The sequence below is a fragment of the Hipposideros armiger genome, unplaced genomic scaffold (assembly GCF_001890085.2).
Source record: "Hipposideros armiger isolate ML-2016 unplaced genomic scaffold, ASM189008v1 scaffold_35, whole genome shotgun sequence".
Lineage (NCBI taxonomy): Eukaryota > Metazoa > Chordata > Mammalia > Chiroptera > Hipposideridae > Hipposideros > Hipposideros armiger.
Window position 1 is genome coordinate 3696868 of NW_017731385.1, and position 17515 is coordinate 3714382.

Consider the following 17515-nt stretch of genomic DNA (forward strand, 5'->3'; position numbering starts at 1 on the left):
AAGATTTACTTATTCTTTTTACTTACTGCGGGGGTGGGAGGGACAACCTTAAAAGTAACACAATTAAAAAAAAAAAGTAACAAAATTTTAAAATTTCACCCACGATCCCACTGGCCTAATAAATAAATAGTTTTCATTTCTCTCTGTTCTCTTCCAGTCCATATTCAAAATGAAATCTTATCAATGCTAAAAATTGTAATGGATATTACTATATTCCAAATCACAAAATTTTAGAACTGAGCCAAACTTTAGAGACCTTGTTTTACAAATGGGGAAACTGAGGCCTAGCCAGGCATTACAAACAGTATCTCATTTAGTCCTCATAACCACAGTATGGGGTAAGCTTTGTTATTGCCACAGTTTTACAGATGAGACTACCGAGACCAGAGAAGTTAAGACACTTGCTCAAGGTCACACAGCTAGTAGGTGGTTTCACAACAGGCTGTCTGGCTCACTGCTTTGCAGAACTAGGCTTATAAAGAGGACTCCAGAATTCCAATCCTGGATTCCTTCTGCTTCTCAAGGTGAAATTATTATAGTACTCACTGCAGAAGGGGTTTTCTTATCATTTTTTTTTTAATCTGTAATACTCTTTCACTAACGTTCTACTTTCTAATACATTAAACTGTTCAGGGCTCTCTACCAACAAGGAAGATCATACCTGCTCCCCAGTGGGCAGATAGAAAACCTCTGTGGAGGGCTGTGCTCCTTCCCTGAGCCTGGCATAGTAAGCCAGGGCTGCCCTCCAATGCCCTTCAGGGTCATCTTCCAAAATATCCACTGGGTAAATGCCTGCTGGAGAAAAAGAAAGCAAGAAATGACATCAAGTGTGCTCTTTCATTAAGGAGAAAGTCACTTATTTTTTGAAGATTAAAAAAAGGGGGGCTTTAAAAATCACACTCACCTATTTTTTTAATGGAAAAAAAAAAGGCAGTGAATCAGCAGTCACTAAAAGATAAGACATTCCTGATGACAGGGTTGGCACCAACCCCAAGGAGATGTGAGGTTCCATGTGACCCTCTTCGGCCGCTCTGGAACCTCCTTTTATACACCCAGGCCATCAGGTGGCTTCCCAAGTTCCTCTCCACAGGGCCAGCCACAGCGGCCACGTGTACAAGCAGGTACAAGCAGGTACCTTGAGAGATGAGACTAGCTGCTTAGAACCTCGATGACTTTAACAAATTCCAGCTCAAGTTATGATTTTGCCAACTTAATCACAGGCAGGTTGCTAACATTTGCCCATTCTCCTCCTTTAATCGGGCTACTTTTTCTGAGAGTTTAAATCTGCGAGTTAGCATGACTTGAAAACTACACATGCAAAAACCAATAGCATCTCTTCCTTATCGCCACACTTTTGGAAGAAAGTTATGTCCTTAAATAATCATACAAATTGATAGCACACAATTTCACTTGAAAGTGGCAACTGGTTTTCCCCTGAGATGCTGGCTGGCTCTGGCTGGCATGTCCCCAAGTGGGAGGGGGCTCCGTCGCCCCTTCTCCTTGTGGGACCCCACTTCTGATTTCCCTCTGGGCCTTCCATGGGTGAGGGAGGCTGCAGGAGCAGCTAGCGGTCTCCTCTTCCTCCAGAATGATAAGCCAGCACACACACACCCACTGGAACACCAGCTTCCTACCTTTCTCTCAGAAGATCCCTTCCCCACTCCCGGCCATCTTTCAGGAAACAGACTACTATCAGCAGCAAAAAGTTTCAAGCCACCAGCCCACTAAGTCTCCCTTAGAAGAACTTTACTACTGTTGATTAGTACTGGGGAAAGGCTCATAGAAAACGGAGGATGCCTTTGCAGAAACCCAGCCACTGCCCATCTTTCCATGGTGAGAATGTCACGGGCACACGCAGAGTGGCAAACAGTTCAGTGAATACCTTCTCCCACTATTCAAGTTTTAAAAGTATTTCAGTGACATTCAGACCAAAAACTTACAACTGTAAATGCACTGACACAAATGTTTCAAATATGGACATGAAGAATTAACAATCCATTCAGTGACAAAGAGTAAGTCACTGAAGGACTCTGGGCTCTCTCTAAAAAAGGTTATAGCCAAGATATCCTGCTGCAGAAGGCACACACTTTGGGGGAGGGTGTGTGTGTGTGTGGGGGGGTTTCTCTTTATACACACACATCTAAGGGAGTCCAGGATCCTTCTCACTATAATGAACCAGGACACCCCAGCCACTGATCAGACGTGGCGCACAGGCTGAACCGCGGGGCCTTCCCCACCCCTTGCTGGCTTTCCAGGAGGAGAGCTCAGGGGCCAGATGGATTCAAGCCAATGGCTCCCTACTCAGGGACCACTTCAAACCTGTCACCAAAACCAAACTCAGCCTGCATCGTCTCTCTCCAATCGTCCTGATGCTCAGCGTCTCCCAACAGCCTCTGGCTTCACTCCCTCCCTCTCATCCATCACCGATGAAAATAACAGCTACAGCTGGCAGTCCCTGCGCCCTGATGCCCACTGAGTCGAGCCTAGTTCCCATTTACAGACAAGGAGACCGAGGCCTGGAGAGGAAAATGTTTGGCTAGTCAGTGGAACACCAGGGCACAAAGGTCTGAGTTCAAAACCTGTGTAAAGCACTCAATTGTTAATGACTCCATCAAAACAGCCTCCTCTCCCAAGCCCCAAAGCCCCTTCACATGAGTTCCATGTCCCGCACCCTGCAGGACCCCTAGTCCCCGGCTCCTTCTGCCTTGCCACCCTCAAGGCCCGTCTCAAACTCCAGCACACCGGAGAGCCTTCCTAGAGCCCCAGAAGGCAAGGGCTCAGGGCATCACTGAGTCCTGTGTTTGGACCCCAGCTGGGCCTAGGATGGGAATGAATACACCTTCGTCACCTCCCCTGTCCTGCAGGGCCTCACACACCTGAACTCGGCCTTCCACTGCGAAGGCAGCTTCACCCCACTCTACCCACAACTCAGGAAGGCTCCTTGGGGCACATGTCTCTCCTCTCCCACCCCATACTCCCACAAAGACCCCTCCCCATGCCCTTCCCTTACTGAGCACTTAGGAAATCTGAGTGGTCGTTCAGCTGAGCTTCCTGTTCAAACTGCTCTTCATTTCATCTGCTTGGTCAAGTGGCTTCCCCACAGGTACGACAAAGATTCACTGCACGATCAAATACATTAAGAGCAAACTGGGAAGAGGGACGCTGCAACCCTGGGGCGCCTATAATCCTGCATGCTTGTTCCATGAAATCAACTTCAATCGCCACCTCGGTCCAAGCGCCCCGGGAACCTCCACCTTCTTACAGAGCATGTCAAGACCCCCTGACTCTCTCTCTCTCTCGGCTGCCGGCCCTGTTTCTTGGGAGATTGGTGTCAGGTCCCGGCCACTCCAATGAGGCTGAACACTGAAAGAAGAGCCTCATCAACCAGCCCCATGAAGGAGTTGAACTTGGCCCCGTGAGGCCCCTCGGGACAGGGTGCATGGGAGGACACTGTGGTTGTCCTGCTTTTCCTGGAGGGGCCAGGGGTGGGGGTACCTCACCCAACACCACCGAAACCCAGAGGCCTGGCTGCCCCTGGGAAGCCCAAGGAGGCCTCTGCCCGGTTCCCTCACTGCCTGCCAAGGGCTGCCTGGCACCGGGTCTGGACCCGTGTGGTCAGCAGAAATGTTATGAATGTGCTTTGCTCCTTGCACACCATGAAATCATTTCCCCTCCTGGTTAGGCTGCTGGGGCTGAGACCCCCTCAAAGAACTCAGTGGACAGTATCTCCAGGGCACCCGGGCTCCTCTGGACTCTGCTGCTTGGCCGGCCCAGGAGTGGGTCCCTGGGGTCTTCTCAGCAGGAAGCCCAGCACAGCTGATCCTGAGAGTGGGGGCTGCCTGAGGCCTGCCTCTGGGGAGCAGGGCCCCAAGGACATAAATTAACCCCCAAATAAAGGAATATCCAAATATGTCAGTGCTCACACCACTAAGCAGCACCCACACTCGTTCCCTTTAAAACCTGGAAGCAGGGTGCAGGCCCCTGCACCCCCGGAAGGAGCACCCCACACATGGCCTGCTGTACCCCAAGCTGACCCAGGGCCAAGGGGAGGCTATGATTCTCCAGCCTTTTGATTTTCATTAGTTCTCTTCCTTCTGGGGAATGTCCCCCATCAGAAAAGCTAGGCAGCTTCCCTCTCTACAGAAAACGTTTGGGTTTGCTTTCTGGGAAACTGGGCTGGTGTGACAAAAAGGAGCAGTTTAAAGCAAGAGTGGGGAGGGGGCATCCAATGCCAGCTGGGAAGGAGGACTCACACCCTGGGAGGGAGAAAGGCCCCCTCCCCAACCCCAAGAGAAGGAAGATCCCTCCTAAACCAGGTGGCAGGAAGACCCCCTAGGAAGGAATGAGACCAGCCACCACCAGGGCCCAGGAGGAAGGAACACACACACACACACACACACACACACACACACACACGACCCTGCCTCCATCCAGGGAGGACGGAAGCCCCCACCCACCCCCCTAAACCAAACCACAAGGGCGCACTTGGGCACTGCGAGGGGCCCTGAGGAAGTAAACAAGTCTGGGGTGTGGAGCGCAGCACTGGAGGCTGTGCGAGGCCACCACACTCGCTTGCTGGTGCTGGGAGGCAGACCGGGGCAGGGGCTTCCAGATGTGAAATGCTAACAGGCTCTAATGGCTTCAACTGAACAGGAAATACTTTTTCCAAAGCCAAAAGAATGTAATCTTTTCAGTACAATGTAAAAGGCTTTTATGAAAAAAGGCCCACAGTTGAAATGATAATTAATTGCAGACTGTAAAGAAATGGAAATCCCCAAACAAACCCCAAATTGAAGAATCCGCTTGAAGCATATGTTTGCTGTAGTCATCTGAGGAACAAAAACAGTGGTACATCTTAAAGCATTCTTCTAGGGAAAATACTTAAATCATTCAGGATCTTTGTACCAAAGTCTGAGTTCCCAGAGTTGCACGAATGGCATGCCACACACCCCTGAGCCACTGCTGGTGATCCACTGCCAATCAGCCAGCCACTGCTGGTCAGTCAGGTGAGGCCTAATGCTCGAGGGCTTTCCCAGCAGTTTTTGGTCCTCCCTATGTAAACAGTAATGCCAATTAATGAAGACCCTCAAAGAGATCAACACACTTAATCATTGATTCAGTATCATTTGCGGAATATTCTCTCCAAATGCCACCTCGCCACAAAGATCAGGAAAATTCTTTCATTTTAGCAAAGTGGAATTTTTCTCAGATGGTACTGCAACTATGAGAAACATTAATAAAGGTATTTTAAATTTTACTTGCCTCACTCTTAGGAATTTTGACTTAACTGAAAGCCTCTTCCCGTTGGTAACTAACTACACAGCATTATGTCATTGGACACGCTGACTATAATCACTTTTTTTGTTTGTTTTTTTTAGTAATGTGGGTTGTCATTCTCCAATTACAAAAAAAAAAAAAGAAGAACATTTCCTGCTGACTATACGTGAAAAAAAATTCAAGGATGCAAAGTTATAAAGTAGTATTCTACACCTGTTTTTTTAAAAATGGTGAAGAGTAGATATTGCTTGTACAGAAATTTTTTATTTTTGCTCTTCTTTTTTCTCATGTAAGTGGTCTGTTTTTTTCTTCAAACAGTAATTTTTTTCTACAAGGAAAGTATTGTAAGAAGGAATCCTTATTATAGAAGAAACTGCTGAGGGTGGGGGGGAATAGGGTTGAGTGACAGGCTCTGAGCTTAGCAGAGAGCTTGGAGACTGGTTTCTAACCAGAGGGGCGGACACCGGAAGAGGCAGGAGGCATTGAGCAGGAAGTCTCTGTGGAGGTCTGAGCCCAGGTAGTCTGCACAGCCAAGGCTTAGTGGGGTAGCGCCTAGAGGGACACGACTTCCAAATGCCACCTCAACGGCTCAGAATTCATCAGGTCCCCAATTTCTAGGGAGGCGTGTGTTTCACCGCACAGCCCAGTTCCCAGAGCTGTGTGACTACATGCTGTACACTTAAAGGAAACTCACTATGCACAAATGCAAACTTCATAATGGGCCTCCAAAGCAGTCACCAGAGGATGCCTTAGCACTGAGAACTCCTTTTCACTTAAAGTATGATTATGTTTAACTTTTTTTTAAAAAAAGTCTGTTGCATACAGTGAGAAATACCCACTGTTGTGAGAGGCAATGCCTGGTATGTACTTAATAATGTACAATCCACGGTTTGTGCACCGATCGCTATGACTTTCCTTATATCGTGCCAGCATTTTTGCAAGTATATCCTGCAGAACACTAGCTCCACAAGACATGCTGTGGGTGGGGGTTTCTGAGGCCCGAAACTTTCAAAGAGGGGGCCTGCTGTAGCGCTCGGAGCTCACTGCAGGGAGTTCTACATGCCTGTCAGCAATCAGAACATTGAGAAATTCAGCAGCAATGGAATTTGCTTAAGCCAGCATTTATTTCCTAAACTTATTTAACTAGGTACCCCTTGTTCCAGAACCCTGACTGACAGATAACTAAACACACCTTAGAGAAGAGGCTTTGAAATAATGTCAGGGCAGAAGGACCCATCGCTACCTGACAGCAAACGTGCCTGGAGCTCAAGGACAGCAGGAAAAGGGGCCCTGGTGTCAGCAGAGCAATCAATCCTCTACACGGAGGAGCGGGAACAGAAGGGGACGCAAATACACACTTGGATATTTTCGTTGGTTTTTGAAGAGCATCTGATTGCCAAAATATCCTTAGCGAAGAATTGAAGAAGGAGAAAAAAAAAGTTGGAAGACAGAATGTAGAATATGTTAGAATGTTTTGAGCAGATGAGAGCAAAGTTGTCAGGGAACGGAGGAGGCGCTGTGAAAGGTCTGCAGCTGGTGGCGGGGAAGGTGCCGTCCCCGGTAATTGACAGGGAGCCTGTTTGTTGCTCTGTTATCACATATTTAGTATTGGCCAATTTGCAACTTGTCATTGCCTTGGCTGAGAACGCATCTCTTGTCCCAAATCGAAGATGGTAAAATATGCAGATGACTTTCTGTGCCACCCACACAAAGGTTTATGTAATCCTAATTGCTTTTAATATGAAGGTCTCATAATCTGAGTTTTGGTGAGTCTTACTTTTAGGCAAATGATACAAAGATAAAACTATTTTTTCCCCTGAATCATTTAAAAGGGTATGAGGTGGGACTGAAACCTGTTCCTTTTGCATTCAAAGAGGTGTCACGATTGGGGACAAATATGGAGCCCTATTTGGAGCAGATAGGAGGAAACAGCATCTCAAACACGTGCTTCTTTATGCAAATGGTAGCGGAAGAGGGGTCCTCATCTGACACAAGTGCGGAAAGGTCAGGCCTTCCCTGCCCCTGAACTTGAGCCACTCCACCCCATATGGCCATCATCACGGTGCCCCATTTGTCTAACCTTTACCAGGAAGGAAGAGGCTCTGGCACATGCTCTGGAGAACTCGAATGCCTGACTCTTTGTATACTGAATTTAACTAACCAAGAACTTGTCAAAACACCAAGCTCCAGTGTCAGTACCATGAGCGCGACATGCGGTAGCCCTGAAGCTGGTAAGAAAAAGCTGTGGGGACCAACTGTCCAGTCTGGAACAAGAGCCCAAAGCCACAGAGCACACAACAAGTGGAAAAAAATAACGCCCCATCGCCCTAATGCTTTTACCTATTAGTCACAGGATACCATTTCTCAGAACTGACCCCCACATTGTGGTGGTTAATGGACTTTCGAAACTTTCATCCAGAAATCACGTCCCCATATGTCCTCCTGTTACACTGCAAACAATAATCCTTCTGAAGAGGAGGAACAAGGGTTTCTCTCTGGCCTGCCCAGCCGTGTGCCAAGCACCAAGGGGCGTGGAAGGCAGACTCGTCCTCAGTCGCCATGCCCCACTTGGGCTCAGCGGCCAGATGACCACAAGTGGAGAACAGAGGGGTGAGAAGAATGGGCTGACCTTAAACCCAGACAATGATTTACTGAGTGAAGGCGTGCGGATCCCACAACTGGGAACATGTCGAGATAGCTGCATCTGTATAAGGGCAGTGGGCTGTCTCGTGTAAAACTGAGAAGTTGATGAAGAAGTATATGCCGAATGCTAACATTTGCATCAAGGCTAATACCAGCTCAGTTTTAATTAAAGAAATATGAACAACCAAGAAAAACAGACACAGACCTACAGATACAGAGAACAAGCTGATGGCTGCCAAAGGGGTGGGGTGGGAGATGGGAATTAAATTAAATAAAATACGAGGGAATAGTTAACTAAAATGTGCCTGCCACAAGAAGGAAGTTCACAGGTAGTAGGAGGGGGAAAAGAAATATGGAAGAAAGTTAATATTCTGTCTTCTATGGATAAATAAAGTACTAGTTAGGAGGAAAAGTATGAGGAAAATAGTGAGATGTTTTCACATTAAAATCTTACATTTGTACAGTGTTTTCCAGCTTACGGAGGACTGTCACAAATTCTTGTTTGTTTGAAGTTTACATCCTTCCTCGGAACTCGAGAAAGCACAAAGCATGAACCCCATTTTTCAGATGCGGAAGCAGAAGTTCAAAAACAGAAAGTTAGTAGTGGGTTGGAACTCAAACCCAGATCCTGAGGTTTCCAGCAGAGCCTTCACCAATGACGGCAGTGAAGACGGCGAATTGTTGGTGAGATGGCAAAGCTTGAGCCAGAGGTTGGCAGTGGACATGGCAGAGTGTGCTGCTAGCTGGATGTGCAGGGTGAGGGGCCAAGCTGACCATGTACTTTAGCCCCTCCCCTCCGTATAAACCAGTGAAATTTAACTGGTAGCTTTCAAATTGTGACAGACTTATATACTAACATAGGAAACAGTGTAAGTCTAGTAAGATCTTAGCCCTTTCCAAAGGGGTAAATTGATGAACCTGCTAATAGAAGAATAAGAAGTACATTATTCTCCAATACTAATATTTTCCTTAAGGTGTTACAAGCTGAGCCAGTATGAAAAGACAGGTAAAACGCCCACAAAATGATGCTGCCTTGTCACAACTCCCCGGTATCAGGCCACACGGGCAATAAGGCTTAGGCATGAGAGCAGGGGCACCAGCTTTGGGGTCATTCAGACCTGATTTCAAAAGTCTCTGAACATCTGAGGAAATACACTGCCATGAAAGTGTCAGCAGAAAACACACAATCAGACACACAAAGATTGCAGATATTGAAATTATCTATTACAGAATACAGGGATATTAAAGAAGTTTAAATAGGGAATTTAAAGGGCCAAGATTTTTTTAAACTGCCCAATTAAGGTTCTAGGGGGAAAGGAAGTTGAGTTTCTAGAAATTAATGTCTTTAATTGCCAATGAACTGGTAAACGTATATGAAGAAATTACCCAGAATGCAGCACAGAAAAAAAAATAGGCGAAAAATATGCAAGCTGAGTTAAAAGAGATGGTGAGTAGAATGACAAGATCCAGTAACAATCTAATTGAAGTTCCAGGAGAAAAGTTAATAAGGAAGAGTCAAGATTTGAAGAAGTAATGATTGAAGTTTTTCCAGAATTAATGAAAGGCATCTATCCTCAGATTTGGGAATCCCAACCAACCCCAAAGCAGGAAAAAGCAAAAGAAAATTCCTGACCTAAACAACTGTGATCAAACTGCAAAACAAGAAACACAAAAAGATGACCGTGAGAGCAGCCAGAAGGGAAAGACGGACCCTCCCAAGGAAACTGTCATTGACAGTGACAGTAACATTGACAGCTGTCTTCTCAACAGCAAGTATGGAAGCCAGAAGACAATGGAAGAATATTTTTAAAGCACAAAAGGGAAGTAACTTTCATCCTCCATCTAGCGAATGTGGGAGAAAAAAACAAAACCTGAGTGAGCTGATGACCAGCAGGTCCTCACTAAACTTATTTCTAAAGGATGCCTATCAGGGGAAAAGAAAACGGCCTCAAGAGGAAGTTGGTCAAAAAGGAATGGGAGCAAAGAAAATGAGAAACGCGTTCATAAAATCCAAGCCAATGCTGACCAGGAAAAACAAGAACACCTACTTTGAGGAGTTAAAAAAAAATCATAATAGACTAACGTGCTGCATAACAACAGCATATAAATTGGTAAGTGGGTAACTGGAGTGAAAGCATTCTAAGGCCCTTATATGATTTCAGAGAAAGTTTAGAATTAATTTCAGAATTAATTAAAGTTAATGTACACACTAAAATTTCTACGTTAACCCCTATAAGAATAGAAACAGACATTAAATTTCAAAATAGGAGAAAAAGAAAATGGAATTAGGGCAACAATGGGGTAATAGCAATTTAAAAGAAGTCAAGAAATGAAAACAAGATGCTGTGTCTTCAATTAAGTTCGTATTTAATTGTTATTTATTTAAACTCATATTTAAGTCAATATTTAATAGTCATGATTAAAAACATATTCATCAACAAGTAACTAGACTATGCTTTTGCAGAAGGGCAGATTTTCTTTTACAAGTGTTTTTACCCCAAGTATTTTTTTAAGATTTGAATATGTTTAGTCAATATTCACATATGAAAAAACACAAAGCAGCACCTTTCCTTCTGGATAGTTTAATATTTTTTTTCCAAGATATTCTAATAGCCCCTATGTGGGCAACACACAAGCATTATGGAAATTCCTTACTGGAAAACATAAAGGTCAAAATAAACACCTAACTCTAACTCACTGTTTGGGCACTATGCTCCTCAACCCGCAGACATGCACTCGCCAACAACACAATCACATCTGTTGGTGAGGTGCCCTGAGTAGCAGCCTAAGAGGGGCAATGGGAGATGAGAGGCAATGTCACACAATGGTGACAGCTACACAGTGCGGACTTCCCAGGCACTTACCACTGGCTGGAACATTCAGGGACTTTGATTATGGTTTATTTCAGCAAAATGCAAGAAAATGAACACGGCTTTCTCTCTCTGTTAATGGAATTTGCGAGTAGTGGTTAGAGACTCGGTTTCCAAGAAAAACACATTTATCTTAATTTCTGCAAGTCAAGGAAACCAAGCGGTCTAGGAGGCTTTGGGCTTTGGGGGCCCCCACCACACATACACACGGACAGGCGCTCCCCCTCTCCCCTCCCCGGGAGCCCCCAGTCCTCAGCCTCAGGTGGTGCCCAGTGGTCCCCATATCTGTACTGCTTTGGAGGAGCAAAAGTTTCCCATGCCTCGACAGACAGCAGGCACTGGTTTAATCGGGAAATGAGGCCACTGCCCGGGCACAGGGAACACAAAGGGTGTGATGTGAGAAGGCTCCCAGCGGGTCAGAGAAGGGGACTGACGGACAGACAGGGAAGGACATGCCTGGATTTCAAAAGACAGTGGCCTTTGGAGTCACACATGCTGTGTGTCCCACCCCCACCCCAGCTTGCTCACTGCTGGCCTTGGAACGGAAACCCCACAGCAGAGGATGGCGCACTAAACGCATGGGACTTGTAAACCACAGCTGCTACACCCTAATAATTGTTATTCAAAGGGCCCTGACCTTCAACTGCTACTGACAGTCACTTAATAACAATTGCCCCCCCACACACCACCATCACCCAGAAACCCTTACTTTTAAGAGTCACGTGGTACTGAGGGCATCTAACCAACAAATGTGACCGAATTGTGCCCTGACGTTGGTTTCTAAACCACACACAGCACAGCAGAAAACACAGCCATTTTCTATAATCCTCTGTTCAGAATTTCCCTGGGCTGAGATGCAAACATCATCATCATCAGAAGAGCAGCGAGCCAGCTGCTGTCAGGAGCCCAGCTAAGGCCAGTCAGCCGGTCACCAGATTAGGGTTTCAAAGGTCAGAAACACAACGCCTCAATGCCCACTGCCCTCCACCGCCCAGCCCGAGGCCTGGCCACCCGGTCATTCACTCCATCCTGCTAGAAGGGCAGGACCCAGCCATTGCTGGCCTTGCCTCAGGCAGTAGGGATCCCATGTGACACAGGTATAATACGTCCTTACTGTCTAGAAATGAGCACGAACCAGAACAACCTATAGGAAGGATACCATCATATGTCAAAGAATCACAAAGGCGGCATACAAAGTGCCCAGGCCACTAGGAGGACCCACTCAGGACCCAGCCCTCCCAGGAAAAGCAGGACCTGTGGAAAGACATTCCAGGGGGTAGGCTGCCCAGGAGCACTGCGCCCCAGGCGTGGCAAGCCAGCTTGCATCACCCCACGTCCTGACACACCCAATCTGCAGAAAATTCCTCCCAGCTATGCAATCCACGGAATCAACCAGGGTCTTCAGCAGCACGTGAGAGGAACCTGTCCCCGCAATGCTCGTGGAGCTCCTGTGTCAGGTGTGAGCAGGGCACCAGGGAGGAAGACGAATAAAGGCCCTGCCCTCACAGAAATCCCAGTCTGGTTGGGCAGAAGTAACAGACAAACTTCATGGCCAAGTGGACCTAAGAGATCACCTCATCCTGAGACTCGCTCAGGGCCACAGAAGTACCTTGTGACAGTGATGGGTCCCAGTGCCCAGCCCAGCCCCCCGCCCATTGCCCCCAGGGAGGCCCTGCTCCCCAGGAACTGAACTCCCCTAACTTGCCAACTCCATGTTCCTCTACAGGCACACTTCTACACCTTGAACTAGAGAAGACTCCAAATGGACAATGAATACTTGATTTTTTTTTTAAGTTTTATGTTAACATGAAGTCATCTCTGAGGAAGTGGATCATGGATTATTTCCTTTCTGAGCCTCCACTTTTGGGGGTGTGGAAGGGAGGGCTCCCCTTCAAACCTCACCCTCATTACAGGTTCCTTTGTCTGGGGAGTCACACCACCAGTACCACCCCCCATTTGAATCCCAACACTGCCACCTACTAGCCAGGTGACCTTAGGCAAGTTACACCTCTGCGCCTTAGTTTCCTCATCATAAAACGGGGTAATAATAGTATCTATGTTTACTATTTATTATGAGGATCAACTAAAGTAATGCTTGGAAAGGTAATGGCCTTTCTAGATTCCTCCTAAGCTCTGGAGTTAAGTGTTGCTAACTAACTCTCCAATATTTCTAATTGGAGGTATGACCTTGAAACATTCTGAAATCACCATGTCTAGATCACATCGCGTTTTACCCTCCGAGAGTCGGTTCCTATAGTGGAATCACCACTGTCCCTATTCCCCAACCTAAGCTTCACATCACCGTAGATGTTCCTCCTTGCTTGCTAGCTCTCCTGTCTATAACCTTCTGTTTAATTCCAGTGCAAACTGTCCAACACCTAACTGTTCTAAATTGGAACATAAACCAACTTCCTAAATGGAGATTATATAATAATTCTCACAAATGCTTCAATTCTGTGTGTAAACACAAGGGGGGGGGGCAAACAAATGGCCTTCTCTGTGTCTGCTCTAAATTTTAGGATGGGCTGAGCAGTCAGCTCTGATGAACACAGGGTCTCATCCAACCCTTTCAAGGCAGCTCAGTTCCTTTATTTTTCAGATGAGGGGAGTTCCAGGTGAAGGCTGAGGGCAGTAACACAACTGGACCGTATATGGCTTTCCTTTTCCTTCCCACTCTACTCCAAGCCGAAATGACAGCAACAGATGGCTGCTGGAACCCAGAAAGGTCTTCGGCATCAGGGAAATTAAAAACACATACCAGTCCCCCAAGGGTGGGCGGGGAGAATGTGTGTGGCTCTGAGGTATGTATTGAATTGTTGGGGGTACCTCCAAAGCCCCCTTAGGTAATACCCCCCACCAGACACACCAATATTGAGAAGCCACATCTAGGTACAGAGCACAACGCCCATGGGAATGTCACAGGCCCTCTCCCTATATTCAGGGATAGAGCTAAGTGGGGACCGGATACAGCCGTATCTGAAAGCAGAGGTCTTAGTCTAACGCTTCCTTGCTAAAGGAAAAGGGATTCTCACGTAGACATGATTTGCTCAAACCCTTTTTGAAAACAGGCTATCAAAGCTTGGGCAACAGTTCGGCTATGTACAACAAAACCCCAGTCCATTAGGCTCTAGCACACGTAGAAAAGATTCACGGGCAACTGCTGTGTGTCATCTGGCCATCAGCAACCATGAAAGCTACAGCAAACGCTGAAATAGAGGAAAAGCCTTAAACCTGTTAGGCCAATACACTTTTCTAGAAGATTGAGTTTAACCATTACTTTTCCCATTAAAACGGAGTGAGACTGGGTAGAAGGTACACAGCTCCAAGGTAATGGTTGGCAGGCATTCTCTGACTCATGGTGCCGATCGCTCGGAGGCAGAGGGGAAGGGAGAAAGCATGGACGCAGCAACTCTGCGCAGACGTGCTAAGTGTTAAAACTTACGAGCTATTTCTGTACAGTAAGTCCCTAAGTGGGCAAAATCTTCTCCATTTTGCACATGAGAGAGATCAGATCAAAAGAGCAGGTCACTTTTTTTCTTGCCCTAGTTCTCAAACGTGACCTGGCAACAGCACTCACTATCCACAGCCAGGATGAACAACAACATTCTAGGAAAGACCACATAAAAAAAGTCAAAAATGAAACAGGATCTCCCCCTCTAAAAATAGAGACAAAACTCTTTCTCAGTCTCCAGACCAATGAAAACTCTCCCGAGGAATGTGACTACATAACTAATTCACACATTTTGCTAGTGACCACCTTCCTTCCTGAAATCAGGGGAAAAACAACTCAAAGTCGCACAGCTTTCAAATGCAGGTGTTAAGAACAAGCACAGTTAAATCCTCAAGAGTCGTCATAGGTTCCTTGACTTTCACCAAAGCAATGAAACCAGTGTTGCCATAGGCTAATTGCTATACACAAGGTTCCTAGCATCTCACCAATGTTACAATGAAACTTCAGTTGTTTTTAATGGAGGACCAGCTGTATAGTCAGCCCCGCTTAACCATGGGGATGTGTTCTGAGAAATGTGTCCTTAGCACATTTCATGGTAGTTGTCCCACCATCACAGAGTGCACTTACACAAACCTAGATGCCTCCCATTTTCTCAGCACCCAACACTCCTAAGCTGCTTCCATGTAAACACTATCTCCTGTGCTGATTCGTACCACTGATTTGTACTCCCCGGAGAAAGGGCCCACCTGGGGCCCGGGAAGCTGTGGGCTCTGGGGCGCGCCCTGAAACCCAGGCTCCCCGCGCCGTCGCCTGGGCCTGGGCCCCCGCCCGCAGCGCAAGGTGCCCCAGGGCGGAACTGGCAGTGCCCGGGCGGGGGGGCGGCAGGGGCGCCGCTGCAACCCGAGCTGCTGTATTGACCTCCCCGCGACACTGTGCGGTTCCCATTTCAGACAAGTCCACTAAGGCAGGGAGCTCGCCAAGCCCAGGTCAGCGGTCCCGACGCCAGGTGGCCCCGGGGAGGCCGGGAGAGTCGTGACCGAGACCCCCTCGGGGGCTGCCCCCGCCAGGGTGAGCGCCGGAGCCCCACCAAACCCTCGCCCGCCAGCCCATCTCGTTCCCTGGCGGCGACAGGTGCGCGGCTCGCGGAGCCCTGGCGCCGACTCGGGGAAAGTTTCCCGGGCCGTGGCGCGCTGTTTACCATCTCGTTTTGCAGCTCTGGGGCTCGGAGCTATCCGGCCGGCCCAGCCATTGAAACCCGACACGCTGGGAGGGGCTGCGGAGCGGCGAGGGAGGCGGGCGGGCTCCGGGCCCGGCTGGCCGCGGCTCCCCTTACCTGCGGCTCCGCCGGCCGTCCCAGCCTCCATGCTCCCGCTCCCCCGGCACTGAGCCCGCCCCCGGGCTGCTCAATTTCACCTCCCGGTCTCCGCCTCCCCGCTGCTCCCGCCTCCGCCCCTGGGGCTGGCCGGATCCTTCCCTCGGGGCTGCCCCGGTCCCAATCCCCTGAAACTGCTCTCGCATTGTACCCCTTGCTGTCTCTACCGTTCCCCCGGGGCTGCTCCTGTGCCCTTCCCGCGGGTCCCCCTCTCCCTTGCTCCCTGCACTGGGCCCACCACCACGCAGTCTTCTTCGCTAGCGACCCCTGGCGACCCACTTTGCAAAGCAAGCTCGCCACCTCCAAGAAGTATTTAATCCCTCTTAATGATTTGGAAAAGAAATCTATTCGCACCCCCACCCCTTGCCAGTGTCGCTGGGTCTGGCCTCAGCATCCCCCTTTCCGTGCTCTTTCCCACTTCCATCTATAGCTGCTTCTATGGACAGAAAACGTTTGCATTGCCCCTTTTTGAAAACGTCCACAGTTGAAATACGAAATTTTTCACAGGTGAAAAATGAAAACTGAATGGCACACCCAACGCAGGACATCCGGTAATCTTTTCTGCCCATTCCAAAGTCTTTTCATCTGCTCCTGACAACTGTAAAGTGGCTGCTTTTACTGATAACTAATACCTTTATTTATTAAATGTGCAAGCTTATACCCACTTGGAAACTGCAAAATTCAACGTGACACAACTGTTTCTCTAGTATTTCTTTGGCCTATTTCAAGGTGTTTTTTGCAGGGGTGGTGGGAGCAGGGGTGGTGTTAAAATGCCAACAGCCTTGGAAACCAGAGGCCTGTGGTCAACCAGTTGGCACCTCCCACCTTTGGTTGGCAACTCTGAAGTCTGTGCTTTTGGATGGGTCCCCTCAAGTGCATCCTAAGCCCTTCTGGGCCTCTGTCCCAGGTTGGGTCTGGAGCTCATCTGCTTGCCTGTCCCTCCATGCTCACCCCATCTGTGTGTCTTCTTTCCACCCCCAGCAAACAGTGTCTTGGGGGAGCTTCCCAGATGCTCCGACCTGAGGAAGACCAGGGCACCCTCATGCAGAGGATGAGAAATGCCCCCCCCCCTTACTACCTCGGTGCTGGAGGTTCCCCTTAGAGACACCCCGGAGGCACCTCTTGGAAGTCTGAGATTTCATTTTCTACAGTGATGGCATTATGGCTCTTGTTTTATTGACCAGTTTACTATTTCTACAATTTATCACACTACTTTAATTACCATAGCTGTATCACTGTTTGGATATCTGGGAGGACAAGCCCTTCCTTATCAAATATTTGAACCAACTCATTAAGGAAATAGCACGTGGTCTTGAACATCAAATTGCATAGCACTAATATCTTTAAAGTTTTTAGTCTTCCCATCTAAGAACATAAGCACACCTAAGTTTATTTAGGTCTTTTATGGGGTTTTTTGTTTTTTGATTTTTGGCTAAAGTTCTAGAGTTCTTACAAATAGATCCAATACATTTCTCGCTAGGTTTATTCCTACACATTTCTGATATTTGTTGGCTATTCTGAATGGGCTATTTCTTTTTCTCCAATTACATTTTCTAATTGGTCATTACTGGTATATAAGAAAACTATTGGCTTGGGTATATGCCAGTCTCATATCCGGCCACTTTGATGAGGCCCAATAGTTTTAAAGGCAATTATCACAGATTTGCTAAGTAGACAATCAGATTGTCTGAAAATAAGTTGTTGGACTTCTAAAGCTCCCTCAAGCCTACTAAGTCACTTAGCACTCACTTCTGACATTAACATTGCTCTTGACTAACCAAGAAAAAAAGAAAAATATCTATATATGCATACCGGAAAATAGGGGGCCCACGAAACTCAGGAGCGTGTTTTCAGCACGGCCTTCTCTTTTATTCCAGGAGGTCAGTAAGCACGCTGCTGTGC

General features: G+C 47.5%; 1 protein-coding gene across 1 annotated transcript in view; it reads right to left on the bottom strand.

Moving 5' to 3' along the window:
• Window positions 1–15615, bottom strand: part of FAM169B (Protein) — a 62037-nt gene extending 46422 nt beyond the window's left edge. The window contains exons 1-2 of the mRNA XM_019637890.1: window positions 15440–15615; window positions 662–795 (exon numbers count right to left, since the gene is read on the bottom strand). Of these exons, the coding sequence (XP_019493435.1) occupies window positions 662–795; window positions 15440–15605 (300 nt within the window). The 5' untranslated portion in view covers window positions 15606–15615. The remainder of the gene's footprint in view (window positions 1–661; window positions 796–15439) is intronic.
• Window positions 15616–17515: the final 1900 nt, after the last annotated feature.